General features: G+C 39.7%; 1 protein-coding gene across 1 annotated transcript in view; it reads right to left on the reverse strand.

Moving 5' to 3' along the window:
• Nucleotides 1-18,051, reverse strand: part of dab1a (DAB adaptor protein 1a) — a 342,801-nt gene that overhangs the window by 117,767 nt on the left and 206,983 nt on the right. Inside the window, 1 exon segment of the mRNA XM_048602085.1 lies at nucleotides 10,222-10,238. Coding sequence (XP_048458042.1) covers nucleotides 10,222-10,238 — 17 coding nt within the window.

Here is an 18,051-nt window from a genome sequence, read left to right on the forward strand (position 1 = left end):
GTTTCCTTCGAATCAATGTTCCAATTAACAGCACGCCTATTAACAAAGACAGACTACACTGTGACTGTGACCTTGCTCTACATTTTATTTTTGGTATTAAAACCCTGCTCAAGTCCTGCAAGCTGCAGCAATGAATACTTTTTATTCTTTGTTCATTTATTTTTCTTGATATTAGTAACGTTCAAATGTGTATTTTTCAGCAATTATGTTTTCATTTCACCTGATAATTTTGTCCCATTTTGAAATTTACCTGAATGATTTACAATATAGTGCATTATATTATCTGTTCCTTGTCTCACCAGCCAGAGGCAATTATTCACAAAGTGCTTCTTTGAATTGACAGTGTAATCAAATTCTCTGCCAAATGGCTGACAAAAAAAGTGATTGACTAACTGTGCAGTAACCTTAGTGCAAAATATGCAATGTTTTCTCTGAGGAAAAGTTAGACCTCGGTGCAAATAGTGGTATGTTTCTTTCTTAACTGGTAAATAGACAATAGCAGAAATACACTGTATTGTCAATTTCACTGCTTGCATCCTTGCTTTGTCTTCACTCCCTTTCGCTTCTCCTTTAATTTAATTTTACTTTAGTTTAATCTCCCGATCTTAAAAAGGCAGGAAATTTTTCAATGGTGACATCTAAATTTGCAGAAATCCCAAAAGTCTGCAGTGATAGAACAAATCTGAAGACTACATTGTATAATGACTGCACTGTGCTTGAATAGTGTTTCATAGACTCAGTCACAGTCCCTACCAGTCTGTTGAATCTTAAATCAATTTTCTCTGTGGCCCTAATATGTTTTGTGCTGACCTTAAATCTTTATGCTGATAGGATTGCTTTGTCTTGCCATTGGATGGAGGAGTTTCCATTATTCAACACATGAACAATTACATCCCTCAGTAAATTGAAGGCTTTGGACTATCTCACCAATATTATAGTATTCCTGATGTAGATGAATGTGAGGAATTTAGTGAAGAGTGCGGGTAAATCAAAGGTACAGAAAAGACACAGCAGGGAGAGATGTAGTAAGAAAAATGTTTTTTGAAAAAAAAATTGTGAAAGCAAGAGTATAAGTACAGAGAGTGGGAAACAGGAAAGGTTTATTCAGCCTCTTGGACCTGTTCTTCCATTCAGTTAGATCATGGCTGATCTGAATCTTAAATCCATTTACCTCACAGATGGCTCCATACCTCCTTTATTAACCAAAACATAAAATCTATCAACCTCTATTTCAAACAGAGTCATGAGTGCCAAATTTACGAACTGCTGGATTCAAATTAATTAGGCAAATTTGAATTATTTTTTAGAATCATAACTCTGTTTTTCCTTCACTGATGCTGCCAGACCTGCTGAATTTCTCTAGTACTTTCTGTTTTTATTTCAGATCTCTGGCATCTGCAGTCCTTTGTTTTATTTTAGTGCACAGTGATAGTACTGGAAGCTGAAAATACAAGTTTAAAAAATAGATGCAAAAAGAAATCCAAGCATTATATTTTCATCTTTGCAAACATGCAAAAAATGTTAAAGGATGAAATGAGTGGGATGCTTTGCATTGAATTTTGTCAAAGCTACCATGTAAGCATTGAACAATAATTCAAATACACTGCAACATACGTGATTATTAGATATTAATCTCCATCCTTCAGAGGGAAGGACATAATGGTGTTTTCATCATTTTTAAAGTTGGGATTAATCTTACGCTTTTTGGCTAAGTGCAAGTTGTGTCGTATTTTTTTGGAGAGGTTTTGGAGGCCATGAGGCTTTGTGAGATTTCTTGTTGTATCTTATCAAATTTGGCTCATTGATTACTTACTCATCCATGGCACCTACATCACTGATCCTAACCTCCATCTTACAATGCACCATTTCTGGAACAATGTGCCATTCAATGGATATCTGCTGAAAGACTAGCATCCCATCACCCCATTGTTCACCTGGACAAGCGCTGTCAGGCTGAAGATGCTTTGCACAGTTCCTGAGACTGGCCCCAGACATGGCACACAAGAGGAACTGGCAACCACTGTGTGGGCAGGAACCTAAAGGTCCTGTTTGATGGGTTGGTGAAGATGCGGGACATCCTCTTCATCCAGGTCTAGTACTGGAAACCACGTCACTGGAATATGCCAGCCTGGTTCAAGGTTGTCACCTAAGTCAGTGTAGTCTCAGCTGTCAGGAGGAATGCATAGTCATGTAAGAAGAAGGTCAATGACCTTCTTCACTCCATCACATTCAAGTGCCACCATCTCTTCTCTGATGCTTCACACTCACATTATCCCTGTTATGGACCCATCTCCCACCAAGACTCATCTGCGACCTTTCTCACTGTATTACCTGCAACATATTTCCCACTTGCTCTAACCAACCCCAATCCATGACAGCCCAACCTTGCATGCCATCTGCACTGTCTATGCATTCACTCAGGATACTTACCCAATGCAATAACTGTAACAGCTGGCCACCACTTTCATCGACCAAAAATCTGCCTCTTTCTCATTTGAGGTGGAAAAGTGCCACATTACAGCACAAAGGGTCAAGATAGGTGGTGGAACTTGGCTCCTTGCTGCTTCTGTAGAGAGAATCTTAACTCAGTGTCAGCAGCTGACTGACCATGCCCAAGTCTTGGGATTGGTTAGTCAGGCTGCCTTTGATTTGCTGGGCCAAGACCCCCTAAGTGAATGCTTTCGCCCTTTAATTTGACTGAGAACTAATGACAACAACGACAAGTTTCCTGGTTTTGTGTCTTGGTTTTGTGTGTGCACAAAATGGCGAGGCCTGACAAAATGAAGATGAGCTGGGTGTCTTGGGCTGAGAGGATAAAGTGCAAAAGGGCAAGGCAAAGGCAGGCGCACAGTGAATACCTGGGTAGGGTTAGAGTGAGTGAGCGTTATGACAGCAAGTGAACAGCACAGAATTGCAGTGTGCTCCATTCCATGAGCTAGATGTGTATCACTGAAAACAGAATGTCCTTGCTGAAGCATTATAATATTGTTGCCAGTGCATCTCAAGATGCAGCACTGACGTGCAAAAGCAGATTGTGAATGGATCAGAGATGAGCTATGAGGGTTCTTAGAGACTAGCATGATGCCAATGTGTGTGACCAGTGCCCATGGAGTGTGCTTAAGATGTTGATGCCCATATCCAAGAGAGAACAAGCAGCAAGCTGAATTCATCAGGTTCCTGCTCTGACTTCCATGTTGAGAACTATTCACTTTTGGCTTATTCAGCACATTTGGTTAAATAGGAAGCTGAATATTAATGAAGTGAGTTGCGTCAATAATAAGTTGCTTAACAAGTTATAGTCTCTCTAAATTGGGAACACACCACAGGCTAGCGAGAAACTCATCTCACTGCCCAGGAAATCCATAAAAGATGCAGCAAGGTGTTCCTGCCATGAAGACAGACCTCGCTGGACTGCTCACTCGTTTCTGCCTTGAATCTTGCCATAACCCATGTTATTCACGTCCCGATAAAATTTCACCCATTGAGTGCTGACCGTGACTGAAAGATTAATCAGAACTGTTCCTACTGCTTCTTCATTTTTGCCATTTGAATGGATTTTCAATTTACTCCCAGGGGAAAAGCTCTAAGATATTTCCTGACCAAGATGTATTGCAATGGGCTGGAATCAGCAACCAGAAGTTTCAATTTGATTCCCCCCTTCAATGTTCTTGTTGTATTCCTTCTGTTGGTAGTGATACATCTTGTGGTATCTTTGGAAACTAGATAATAGCAAAGTTTAGTAAGCCATTTGACTGGGTTATAGTCTTCACTCAACATGTGCACTAATACTTCCAGCAAGGATTATTAGGTAATTATCCTGAATGAGAATCCAGATACTTTTTCTCCTCTCTAACCCAGGTATATTGAGGTCAATTGGATAATTCCTGCAAAGATTCTAATTCACCAACTCAGAGCTTGCAAGAATAAATTCTTGTCTGGATGGCTCAATACTAGACTGTGCACTGCATTTAGATTCAGGATTATTGACATTGACGTTACAGACAATTGAGCCGAGAAAAGAGTTCAACTCTCTTATTTTGTGTTCCAGGTGTTAATTTTCTGCCAAAAGCTCTGCAGATAATTATAATAGTTGAAGATTTAAAATGGAAGGACCTATAAGTAGTTTCAGTTTGAGGTAAATAACCTCATTATTTAGGTTGGCCCTTTGAGTTTTATTCAACTTCCCCTTTACATGGAGTTACTCAACATTTTAGGTACAGTGTGCTTTTTTATCTAATTAAATAAATTTATATTCATGCTAACAATAATTTAATGCAAGAACTACATAATGCACAAACATATCACTATTTCCAGGACTTAAAAAAGTAAATAAATCAGAGTAGCAAATGGCCTCAGAGAGACTCGAAGCAGAATTTTCCCAGCCCTTGAATGGTGTGGGTAATGATCAATTATTTGGGAAAATCTGGTGAGAACAGAAAAGTGAGATTCTTGACGTCATGAAAGGAAGTCTGATTTTCCACCCAAGGTTTGAATGGTGTGGTGATGATCTTGCATGTGAGTGGTGAGAAGCCTATTTGAAGGAATTTGCATTTCATTAGTATCTAATCTCAGCTCATTTATATGCAATTATCTATTTTCCCATGTGGCACAAAGAAATTAGATAGTGACTATTCCCAACATGAAAATCAGAGCAAGTACCTTCCAGCTCCAGCTCACTACGTGATCTTCCAGACCTCCATCTTGGAGGCAACAAATGCAGAAAATGGGAGAGACGTTACAGCATGGGACGCTAAGCGGCATTGTGGGAAAGGGGTCTTTGATGGTTCTTACCATCCTGCTTTGATTGGAGGACAGTGACTAAGCTGTCTTCCTGTGGCTCAGAGGTAAATTGGGGAGATGAGCTGTTGAGTAAACAGGTTGGGTGGGAATGTGGGAGAAGATCAAAGTCAATTGGAGGGACAGGAGTCATGGCAGATTGGAGCATGAAGGTTTGGGGATTCACCTAGATTGAGTAATCTGTGACTGACTGCATGAAGCTCTACCTGTGTTGCCTTCCATTCTCATTGAAATTGCAGGTGCACAATCAAAATGAAAACTGGCTGCCACAGAGTGGGCAGAGTAAGATTTATTTTCACACTTGAGGGAGTGAGTTTCATTTTTGTGCAATGAGGCCCTTTAAATGGCAATAGTATTAAACAGAGAGCACAGAAAAAAGACTTGTTATCACATAATTCGGTACTTGGACCCCATACATTGACCTGCTGTGTCAATTAAAAGTTCTGGCCACAAGCAATTTTGACCACATTGTTCAACATTACAAATTAATCCTACTAATGGCTGTGATGCACAAATAATGTCATGCAGACTGTAACAGTTCACTTTGAGGTTATGCACTTTGATAGGAAGAATAGAGGCATAGACAATTTTCTAAACAGGGAAAGGCTTTGGAAATCTGAAGCACAAAGGGACCTGGGAGTCCTCGTTCAGTATTCTCTGAAGGTTAACATGCAGGTTCAGTTGGCTGTTAAGAAGGCAAATGCGACGTTAGCATTAATTTCAAGAGGACTGGAATAAATGAACAGAGATTTACTGCTGAGGCTGCAGACCACATTTGGAATACTGTGAGCAGTATTAGGCCCTGTTTCTAAGAATGGATGTGCTGGCCTTAGGGGGTTCAAGAGGAGGATAACAAGAACGATCCCGCGGATGAAGGGCTTGTCATATGAGCAGCGGTTGAGCCCTCTGGTTCTGACAATGATGGAGTTTAGAAGGATGAAGGGGGATCTGATTGAAACTTACAGAAGACTGATAGGCCTGGATAGAGTTTCCACTAGTAGGAGCGACCAGAACGCAACAGCACAGCCTCAGAGTGAAGGTGCAATCCTTTACAATGGAGATGAGGAAGAATTTCTTCAGCTAGAGGGTAGTTAATTTGTGGAACTCATTGCTGCAGAAGGCTGTGGAGGCCAGGTCATTGAGTGTATTTAATACTGAGATAGATAGATTCTTCATTATTAAGGGGATGAAGGGTTACAGGAGAAGTCGGGAGAATGCATTGAGAAACATATCAGCCATGATCAACGGGCAGAGCAGAGTCAATAGGCCAAGTGACCTAATTCTGCTCCTATACTTTATGGTTGTATGGCTGCCAAAATCACAATCTTTTTCTATGGGCTCATTACCTTCACAAGGTGCAGGAGCTGCTAACTTCACACTTTGAACTATAAAGTGTCCACAACCTTATCCTGTATGCTAACTTTCTTGGATATTGGGGTTTGGGGCTGAGGGAGGACGTTCTCATGATTTCTGCGAATCCTTTAATGTACGTGTCAAAAGGTTTCAGCAGAATATGTCTGAATGAAGACAATGATGTGCAAGGTCCATGTAGAGGTCTCCCATAAGCTTTGTTATTGTCCCAGTGTGTTATTTATCCTGCTCTGAGGTGTTCTTTGTAAATCTCATTGAATGGAACTGAGTTATGCAAGTCATCTTTCACGACTGTAATTATTTTTTCCTGCTAAGACCAGAAATTCCCTCTTCAATTCCAACGGCAAATGAAGCTTCATGATTTGATCTTTCATTGCTTTTCTTGTTGTTTCATAAAAGTTAAGGTTACAAATGGATGGAAACCTTCACAATATCCAATTCTCCCTTATTCAGTCCTGGCAAAGTTTCATGCCAGTATGGACACTATGGAAAGGATAGCTATTGTTCAGACAGGGTTAGATCATCATTCAAAGAGGCCTTAAAACTTTTAAAGAGGCTAATCTCTCTACTTTCATTCTTGTAAGGTAAAGTGACAGTCACTCATACAGCTGATGATGAAAAATGAACATATATTTATAAATGTAATAATGTTTTACAATTAATTGTCACCCATGCCCTCCTGTGTGCCATCAGAAGGTTGTTCTTCTATTTTTGTCCTAGGACATCCATGAGCAGTCCCACGGTCGGGGTGGAGGGAGCCTGCCTATTGAATGTCAAGGGGAAATCATAAGATTCTCTCTAGTTGGAGATGCATTGTTAGGTGTAAATGTTACTTGTCAATTATCAGCCCAAGCCGGCATGTTGCTCAGGTTTTGTTGCATATAGACATGGACTGCTTCACTGTCTGAGGAATTGTGAATGATGTTGAACACTTTGACACTATCAGAGAACTCCCCTTTTGGACTTCATGATAGAGGGAAGGTCATTAATGAAGTAGTTGAAGATGAGGCAGGCCGAGGACATTATTCTGCAATAATGACTTGGGACGGAGATAATTGATCCCCAACAAACACAATTTTCCTCCTTTGTACTAGGTATGACTCCAGCCAATGAAGATTATACTTCTGATTCTTGTTGGTCAAGTTTTGCTAGGGCTCCTTGATATCATACTCCATCAAATGCAACTTTGATGTCAAGGGCAGACAATCTCACCCCACCTCTGGGGCTCAATCTTTTGTCCATATTCTGAAAAGTACAGAAAATAATCAAAAAGGCTATTGGAATGCTGGCCTTTTTATACCAGAGGTTTAGAATGGAAAGGGTTGGAGGTCATAGTTCAACTGCACAAATCTCTAGTCAGATCATACCTGGACTACTATCTAGGCACCCTGCCTTAGGATGAATATACTGACCTTGGAGGAAACAAAATGTTGTTTATCTGGAATGATACCTGGAATACAGGTGTTAAATTAAAAGGACAGATTGTGAAAACTCAGGCTGTATGATATGAACTTAGAAAGTTGAGGAGTAAACTATTCAAAGTTTTCAAAATTGGGCAGATTGAAAGAAATTATTTCCCTGGATCAGGAGTTTAGTATCATACTTCTCCAGAGCAAAATTAGGAAATGTTTTGTCACCTAAAGGGTTGTAGAGGCTTGAAATTTTCTGCTTTAAATGGCAACTCTTAAGATCAATTTTTAGGTTAAAAAGTGGGATTTATAGATTTTTGTTCATCAATGATGTCAAAAGTATGAGGCAAAGATGAGTATGTGGAGTTCAGTCACAGATCAGCTATTATCTCATGGTGGAACAGGCTTGAGGGATGAATGGCCTTTTCCTGTTCTGATGTTTCTCTTCAGCAAGAAGGTGGCCAGCGAATTCTATCCAGCCAGCTCTGGAGCCCAGTAGTTTCATGCAATGTCTGGTGAAGAAGATTGCAGCTTCCACTGCAATTGAGCAGCAATCAGGTAATGCCAAACAACTTTGGAAGGGCTGCCCAACAACTTATGTGGAAAAAGTAAAGTTCTTTAAGGGAAACCCAAACAGCTTCTACGATGTTACCAACATCTTCCATGGAACTGCAAAGTGATATATTGGAAGTTTAGGCAGTTGTCAAAACCCCTATCGATGAAAGGAGCTTGAAGATTGCCTCAGTTATCAAGTGATTTGTTCTCCAGCAGACTAATGGACTGGCTGAGGTCAAACTCTATGTAAATGACATGAGAAATATAGGGGAACAGAACTGCCCTCCATTGGTAGAAATTATCTCATGCCCCTGTCACACTCTATTGTCCTTACTGTCACCCATCAGTCAGGCATTCCAGACTGCTCAAACCCTGGCTGAGATAATGCAGTAATAAAGTGGAGCCATCACAGCCCACAGGCTGCTGAGGGCATCCCAGGCTGATATCCTGGATGCCCTCTTTATAATCTCTGCAGTCATTCACCTCACTGTCACCAGGATGCACTTCAACAAAGCACCAGCGTACCCAAGAACATTTACTGAATAGCCTTTAAGAGCAAGAACCAGGGTGAATAGTTTAATTTTTCAAGTCATGTCTGTTGGTGTAATGTTTTTATTGCTGGTTTAGGTATAAAGACGGACTATGTTAATTGAGTGATGTTGGAATTATTGGTTCTTTTTATTGCATTGTTCCTGAGAAGGCTGTTGAAAGGAATGAGTGCAGATGGTGAACGTCTTTATGGCTCTGCTCCTATGATGCTGCTTGGCCTGCTGTGTTCATCCAGCCCTGCACCTTGTTGTCTCGGATTCTCCAGCATCTGCAGTTCCTACTATCTCTGATTCGATCTTTATGGATTCTTAGTTGTGGAAAGTAAGCCATGCGTAAAAGTGCTCTAAAATTTGGTAGTGGATGATCTGTCTCAAAAGCAATCCTCAGTTAGAAGGCAGTGTCAGCCCCCTGCTCTTCTTTTTCTTGTGGGTCTTGTGCATAACCTCTGACAAAATCGCCAGAGGTAATGGCTGCTGTCCCATAATGGCAGTCTGCCAACTGAAAAACAGTGCAGTGGGAAAGAGATGGTGCTAAGGTAGAGGGGGTGTCATTAACGTATATGTGGAAACTGATGTTCTTCTGGATTATATGGTAGAGATACAGTAGATTCTTGAGGAATGCCAGAGATAATTGTGTAGGAATGGGATAGGGAAAGAAATACTAGGTAACTGATAAAAGAACTGCAGAAACTGAACAGACACTAGGAGACAAACACAGACTGTAGCAAAACCTGGACGAACACACCAAAGTCTAGACATTTCGAATGGCATTAACACTTTTACCACAAATAAGCTAATTGCTGTATCAAAAAAGTATCAAAACTCAAGGGCTGAAAACAGTTTTCCCTACAATGCTTCAATGTAGACTTTGTGGAAAATGTGAGTTTGTTACAGCACAAAATTATACATGTTCAGTTTCAATGCATCAATCTACATTTGAAAATGTAGCTATTATTTTTCTTGCCCAAGATCAAAATTGCTGACTTTCATAGTCATCAGGAAACTTACTCAGAATACTTACCACCTTATCATTTATGAAGATTATGTAGAGCAGGATATTCAACAAGAAAATCCTACAGAATTCCATTAGTCACTGTTTTTCTTATCGCCTCTCACTCTGAATTTTATCACTATTTTCATTTTGCAACATTAACGGGTTTAATTTGAGCTGGCTAATTTCCTATTGATTCCATGAATAGTAATCTTAATGTCATTAAATCATGTTTATAAAATCAATTAAATTTTTTCTAATATCCTTACACCACTTTCTGGTGAATTATAAGCCAGTTTGTGTTGTGAACAAATGAAAACGAGTAACTGCGTCAAAACTGTTGCGGTTATTTTGTACAGGGCCAGAGAGGAATATTTCTCATCAGTTTTGAGTGTTTTCAAAATAATATCCCACAAATGAAAGGGCTGTACTGCAAACCAACATGCAGTGAAATTCCCTGAAAATATTCTTCAGTCACTGATATCAGCATGTAAATCCAAGGCCATTGCTCCTTTACGTGATCAAGCAAACATTATTTTCTTTAAGTTACATTAAAATTCTCTGTGACTTTTGATTAGTACAGAAGAATAAAATAGATACTAATGCAATTAAAAGCATAATGTATTGTATGTTTTGACTTGATAGTTGCAGTTTGACAGTCACCATCCTTATGAAATAAGTTTTTTCTATTATCATAGAATTTCCATTTTGGACTGTAATCTCTGGTATCAGGGAACAATAAAACAAGCCAGTTGCCCACTGATTGAACTGCCCAAACAAAATGCAAAATGTGGAGTTCAAAGTAAGTTGAAATGATTTCTAGATTGTAAACTAATAGTAGCCAAAGGATGTAGAAGAAATCACAGGGTTCATTATTGGGAATAAGCTTACCAAACTATTGTTTTGAATTTTAAACGATGCATCTTGAAGTGAACAAAGATATTTTCATAGACCTGGGCCTCAGGATTTGGATGACTTTTGTTACTTAGATTAATAGATTAATAGACAAGTCTGAACTACATGAAATGCTGATGGTTCAGTGTTTACATAATTACAAGAATAGATTACGTCATGTGTTTTGGCTTCTGTTATCACTTTGGGAAGTTAATATTCTTCTCTGGGAAATGATGCAATAACAGAAAAGCATATAATTCCTGAAATGTGGGTGGTGTTGTAGAACAGAGGATTTCAGGTACATAATTCTTTGAAATTTGCGTCATGGTAGACAGGGTGGTTAAGAAGGCATTTAGCACACTTGCCTTCATTGCTCAGACCTATGATTTTAGAATTGGGACATTGTATTGAGGTTGTACAGGACATTGGTGAGGCCTTTTCTGGATTACTGTGTGCAGTTCTGGTTGTCCTGCCACAGGAAGGATATTATTAAACTGGAGAAGGTTCACAAAAGATTTACTAGGAAATCACCACGAATGGAGTGTTTGAGTTATAAAAATAGGCTGGGACTTTTCTCACTGGAATGTAGGAGGTTGAGGGGTGACCTTATACAGGTTTATAAAAGCATTAGGGGCATAGGTAAAGTGAAAAACAAGATCTTTTCCCTAGGGTGGGGAGTTCAAAACTAGGGGGCATATTTTTAAGGTGAGAGGAGAAAGTTTTAAAAGGGCATGAGGGGCAATTTTTTTACGCAGAGAGTGGATCATGTGTGGAATGAACTGCCAGAGATGTTGCAGGTACAGTTACAACATTTAAAAGACATTTGGATAAGTACATGAGTAAGAATGATTTGTAAGGATGTGGGCCAAATGCAGGCAAGTGGCACTAGTTTAGTTTGGGAACACGGTCAGCATGGACTGGTTGGATCGAAAGGTCTGTTTCCATTCTGTATGATTGTATGACCTGAGTCTAATTTACAGGTATAATAGATAATTTGTCACTGGTCAAACAGGAGACCTTTATAAAATTTCCAGTGTTTTCTTCAGTTCCTTGCTTCTTCATAAAGTAATAGCTACAGCAATTTGACCCAATGCAAGCAATCGCAGATAACAGTACGAGGACTGTCCTAGTTTTGAGTGGTTAGCTGTGTCCTACTGGCAATGAGCTTATTCCTTTCTGTGTGACACAGATAAATTTAGAATCAAGGCACTAAGTATAACATTATGCCCAGAAGTGTGAAGCATTCCTGTGGTAAATGCTCTTTAATAAAATGTGGTAAGTCCTTTTGTGTGAAATATATCTAGTTGAAAAGCAAGACTGTAAATTAATTTAAATTCTATTATTATATTTAAATGATTACTAAATAACACGTGGGACAAGATTTAATGTCTGCTAAATATTGATTTAAACAAGATTAATACACATGGAGGGAAAAAGTCAGTTTGTATTCTAGACTTAAAGTATGATTTTCCAGGTTTTCAAATTTCATTTTGTCAAAAAATAAGAGAAAACTGACAGTGGTGAGTGGGGAACTAGATCAACAAAGTGTGCACACCCCTTCCCCCAAAAGCTAGGTGCATTTAAAGAAAATCTGTTTTTAACAAGAAAACAAGTAAAGGGATTATTAAAAAAAAAAGGGATATTCATCAAAATTATATCTCTCAGTTACTTACACAGTCTAGCAGTGGACCAGATAAATTACCTGTCATGGACAACAATAGCACAAGCATCAAATCTAAGCTACAGATAAAGTAATGTAATAGATTCAAGGGATTAAAAAATAGCAAACTTCAGCATCCAATCCTACCTTCTTTTTAAAAAAAATACCTTAAATCAAAAAAACTACTGTGGTCAACTACTGAATTACAGAACAGGGCATTTTTTTCTCATTTTTATTGACTTCGATTGCACACTTACTTTGGGTTTTATAATTCGACATGATTCAAAGTCTTGGTCCATTTAGACCATAAAATGTAGGATCTGTCATAGGCCGTTCAGCCCAATCAACTCTGCTCTGCCAATTAATGAGATTATGGCTGATTTGACAATCCTCAACTCCACTTTCCTGCCTCATCCCCCTAACCCTTGATTCCCTCACTGATTAAAAATCTGTCTATCTCAGCCTTGAATACTCAACAAACACAACCTAGCCTCTAGGGCCCTCTTCAGTAACAAAAATTCGACAGATTCACTACTCTCTGAGAGAAGACATTCCTCCTCATCTGTCTGTTAAATGAGTGATCCCTTACTCTAAAATTATACCTTCTGGTCTGAGACTCTCGCACAAGGGGAATCAAACTCTTTGCTTCTACCCTATCAAGCCCCCTAAGAACCTTATAAGTTTCTAATAAGGTCTCTCCTTCTTCTAAACTCCAATGAGTACAAGTTCAACCTATTTAACATCTCTTTGTAAGAAAATCCCTCCAAACTAGGGATTACATGAATGACCTTTCCCTGGACAGCCTCCAATGCCAATATATCTTTCCTTAGATAAGGGAACCAAACTGTTCACAATATTCTAGCTATGGTCTGACTAGTGCCTTAAACAGTTTCAGCAAGACCTCCACGTTTTTAGATTCTATTCCCTTTGAAATAAAGGCCAATATTCCATTTGCCTTTCTATTACCCGTTGAACTTGGATGCAGTTTTTTTGTTTTTTTGTGATTCATGCAGTCTTTCTCTATTTGAATAATATGAAGTTCTTCTGTTCTTCCCTTAACAGGTCAACGTCATATTTTCCCACATTATATTTCATCTGCCAGGTTTTGGCCAGTCACTCAACCTGTCTGTGTCCCTCTCTAAATTCTTTGTATCATTCCCATTAATTGTCTTCCCACCTATTATTGTATCATCCATAAACTTCACAATAGTACATTCACTTCCATCATCCAAGTCATTAATATAGTGGCCTCAGGACTGATCACTTTGGCACTCCATTTATTACAGGTTGACATCCTAAAAATGTCTCCTTTACCTCAACTCTCTGTTTTCTATTAGTTAGCCAATCTTCTATCGATGCTAATACAATACGCCCAACACCATGCGCTGTTATTTATCAAGTAGCTGTATGTGTAATACATTGTTGAAAGCCTGTTCAAAATCCAAATATATTATATCCACTGCTTCCCCTTTACCTACCTTACTTGTTACTTCCTCAAAGAAGTGTAATAAATTTGTCAGGAATGATTTCCACTTTTGGGAAGGATAATTGATTTTGCTTGATTATATTACATATTTCTAAATTCTGTGTGTTTGCAGACTTTATAATTGATGCCAATATCCTCTCAATGTGAGATGTTAAGCTAACTGGCCTATTTTTGTCTTGTTTTTGTCTCCCTCCCTTTTGAACAAAAGGTGTAAATTATCTGTTTTCTAATTGTCTGAGACTCCTCCAGAATCTGAAGATTCTTGCAAGATTATTACCAGCACTCACTATCTCTGCAGCTAATTCCTTTAAAATCCTAGAATACAACCTATCAGGTGCAGAGGGATTATCAGCCTCTAGCCAAATTAATTTCCCTCGTACTTTTTCTCTAGTGATAGTTATTGTTTTTATTTCTTCCCCCACTTTAGCCCCTTGACTTTAGGAATGTTGTTAACATCCTTTACCATTAAGACAAATGCTGAGCATTCATTCAACCCTCTGACATTTCCTGGATTCCCATTATTATTTCCCAAGCTTCGTTCTCTAATGGTCCTATGTTCACTTTAGCCTTTCACCTCCTTTTTATATATTTGAGGTAGCTCATACTATCTTTTTTATAATTACTTGCTAGTTTTCCTTCATAATTTATTGTTTCCTTCTTTATTCTTTTTTGGTTGCCTTTTGGTTGGCTTTTAAAACTTCCTTCATCCTTTGGTTTACTAGTATTCATTGCCATGTTGTATGTTTTTCTTTCAATTCAATATGATCCTTAACAGTTCTATCGTCTTCCTTGAGTCCTTCTTCCTGTTCGGGATATATCTTTGCTGTGAATTATGAATAATTTTCTTAAATTTCTGCCATTGTCTTTTCTCCTAAATGCCTTTCCCAGTCCACTCCAGCCAACTCTGCTCTTATCCCTATGTAATACCCCTTATTTAAATTTAGCACAGTTGTTACCAAATAAAGTTTCTCACTCTCAAACTTAATGCTAAATTCTACCATGTTATGGTTACTGTTTCAAGGAAATCTTTTACTCAGAGACAATTTATTAAACCTACTTAAATACACATTACCAGATGCAAAATAGATGGATCCCTGGTTGGATCCACAATGTATTGTTCAAAGAACCTGTACCAAATACATTGAGTTCTTCCTTCTTTGCCAATTTGATTTTCCTAACCAACATGACAATTAAAGACAGTTATAATTAATGTCTTTTTTTACAAGACCCCATTATCTTCCAAACTATTCTGTGTCCTACAGGACAGCTACAGTTAGGAAACCTGTAGACTACTCCCACCAGTGTCTTCTTCCACTTGTTATTTCTGACCACCATCCATATGGATTCTACATCATTTCTTCCCATCATACTTATTCCACCTCAGACTAACAAAGCTACTCCCTACCCTTCCCTTCCTTACTGTCCTTTCAAATAGACACAAACCCCTGAATATTTCATTTTTAACCTTTGATCTCTTTATAACCATGTCTCCATAATTGCTGAAAGAGCATATCCATTAAACTCTATTTGCGCAGTTAATTTATTTATTTTGCTCCAAATATTATACACATTTAAGCACTATTAATTTTATCTTATTACCACTTTTGTCTCTTCGATCCTATTTTCCACTAATGATTTGTGCTTGTACATTCTGTCCCTTCCTGCCCTATCTGATTATCATTATCAAAATAGTTGCCCTCAATGCATCCATTTCCTTTTGCTTACTATGCCTACTTATATGCCCCCACCTCAAACTCTCAGTTACACAATTAGTTTTACGTTGTGCATTTAATGTCTTTCATACGCAGCCACTTACAGTTGAAATGAGATTGGTAGGAGTCCTAAAATGAACACACATCACTTTAGGCACTTTGTGCTTTGCCTAATGTATTTGTGCAGCTAACGATCCGTGTTTCTGCACAAAGACCAGAGAATATTTATGTTTTTCAACAGAAAACTCTGACAACATTCCGGCAATAGTACTTGTGCTCCAGAACTTGCTGTATCCCTTGCCGATCCGATAATATGGAAAATTGCCCAGGTATGTCCTGCTCACAAAATGCAACAGAAATCGAACCCAGCCAATTACCGCCCCATCAGAATACTCTTGATCATCCGTAAAGTGATGGAAGATGTCATCAGCAGAACTATCAAGCAGCACCTGCTCGGCAATAACCTGCTCAGTGATGCCCAGTTTGGCTTCCATAAGGGCCACACAGCTCCTGACCTCTTTACAGCCTTGGTTCAAACATGGACAAAAGAGCTGAATTCCCGTGGTAAGATAGGAGTGAGAGGTCATTACATCAATGCTGCATTCAACAGAGTGTGGCATAAAGGGGCCTTAGCAAAACTGGAAACAATGTGAATCAGAGGGCAAACTCTCCACAGGTTGGTGTCATACCTGGCGTGTAGGAAGATGGTTGTGTTTGTTGGAGGTCAGTCATCTCAGCACTAGGTCATCGCTGCATGGATTTCTCAGGGTGGTGTACTAGGCCCAATCATCTTCAGCTGCTTCATCAATGCCCTCCCTCCATCAAAAGTCAGAAGTGGGGCTGTTGGCTGGTGATGGCACAATATTGAGCACAATTCTCAAATTCTCAGATACTGACGCAGTCTATGCTCAAATGCAACAAGATATGGGAATATCCAGGCTTGACAAATGACCAGTAACATCTGCACCACACAGATGCCAGGCAATGACCGTCTCCAATAAGAGACCATCTAACAGCTGCCACTTGACATTCAATGGTATTACTATCCTGAATCCCCCACTATTAACCTTATCAGTTTAATTTACCATTGACTAGAAACTCAACCAGGCTTGCCATGTAAATACAGTGGCTATAAGGTCAGAGGCGAGGAATATTGTGATGAGTATTTCACCTCCTAACTCTCCAAAACCTGTCCACCATCTACAAGACCCAAGTCAGGAGAATGATGGAATACTCCCCACTTGCGTGGATGAGTGCATCTCCAACAACACTCAAGAATCTTGATACCATCCAGAATAAGGCAGCCTGCTTGACTGATACCCTATTCAGAAGCATCCACTCCCTCCACCACCAACACTTGGTATGTACTAAGATGCACTGCAGAAATTCACCTAAGATCCTTAGACAGCATCTTCCAAACCCACATATAGAAGGACAATGGCTGCAGATACATGGGAACACCACCACTTGCAAGTTCCCCTCCAAGACATGCACCAGCTTGACTTGGAAATATATCGCTGTTCCTTCACTGTCGCTGGGTCAAAATCATGGGATTCTCTCACTAATGGCATTGTGGGTCTACCTACAGCATATTGGCTGCAGCAATTCAAGAAGGCACATCATCAATACCTTTTCAAGGGCAACTAGAGACGGGCAAGAACTGATGGCCAGCCAGCGACACTCAGATTACACGAGTGAATGGACATAACTAGTTTTATTACTGATTTATCTTCCCATAAAAATATAAATTTTATACACTTCTAATAAAAAATGTCTTTAATGACCAGCCACAATACCTTAGTAAAAGATGGCTTTAATAATCTATATGTATTTGAAATATATCTATGTTAAGGTAAGACAACAAATAAATTATGTATATATAAGATAACACGGTGTAGAGCTGGATGAACACAGCAGGCCAAGCAGCATCAGAGGAGCAGGGAGGCTGACATTTTGGGCCTAGACCCTTCTTCAGAAATGGAGGAGGGGAAGGGGGTTCTGAAATAAATAGGGAGAGAGGGGGAGGCAGATAGAAGATGGATAGAGGAGAAGATAGGTGGAGAGGAGACAGACAGGTCAAAGAGGCGGGGGTGGTGCCAGTAAAGGTGAGTGTAGGTGGGGAGTTAGGGAGGAGATAGGTCAGTCCAGGGAGGACGGACATGTCAAAGGGGCCGGAGATGAGGTTAGTAGGTAGGAGATGGGGGTGGGGCTTGAGGTGGGAGGAGGGAATAGGTGGGAGGAAGGACAGGTTAGGGAGGCGGGGACGATCTGGGCTGGTTTAGGGATGCGGTAGGGGGAGGGGAGATTTTGAAGCTTGTGAAGTCCACATTGATACCATTGGGCTGCAGTGTTCCCAAGCGGAATATGAGTTGCTGTTCCTGCCACCTTCGAGTGGCATTGTTGTGGCACTGCAGGAGGCCCAGGATGGACATGTCATCTAAGGAATGGGAGGGGGAGTTGAAATGGTTTGCGACTGGGAGGTGCAGTTGTTTAGTGCGAACCGAGCATAGGTGTTCTGCAAAGCGGTCCCCAAACCTCCGCTTGGTTTCCCCGATGTAGAGGAGGCCACAACGGGAACAGCGGATGCAGTATACCACATTAGCAGATGTGCAGGTGAACATCTGCTTG

Source organism: Rhincodon typus, chromosome 10 (assembly GCF_021869965.1).
Source record: "Rhincodon typus isolate 14 chromosome 10, sRhiTyp1.1, whole genome shotgun sequence".
Classification (NCBI taxonomy): Eukaryota; Metazoa; Chordata; class Chondrichthyes; order Orectolobiformes; family Rhincodontidae; genus Rhincodon; species Rhincodon typus.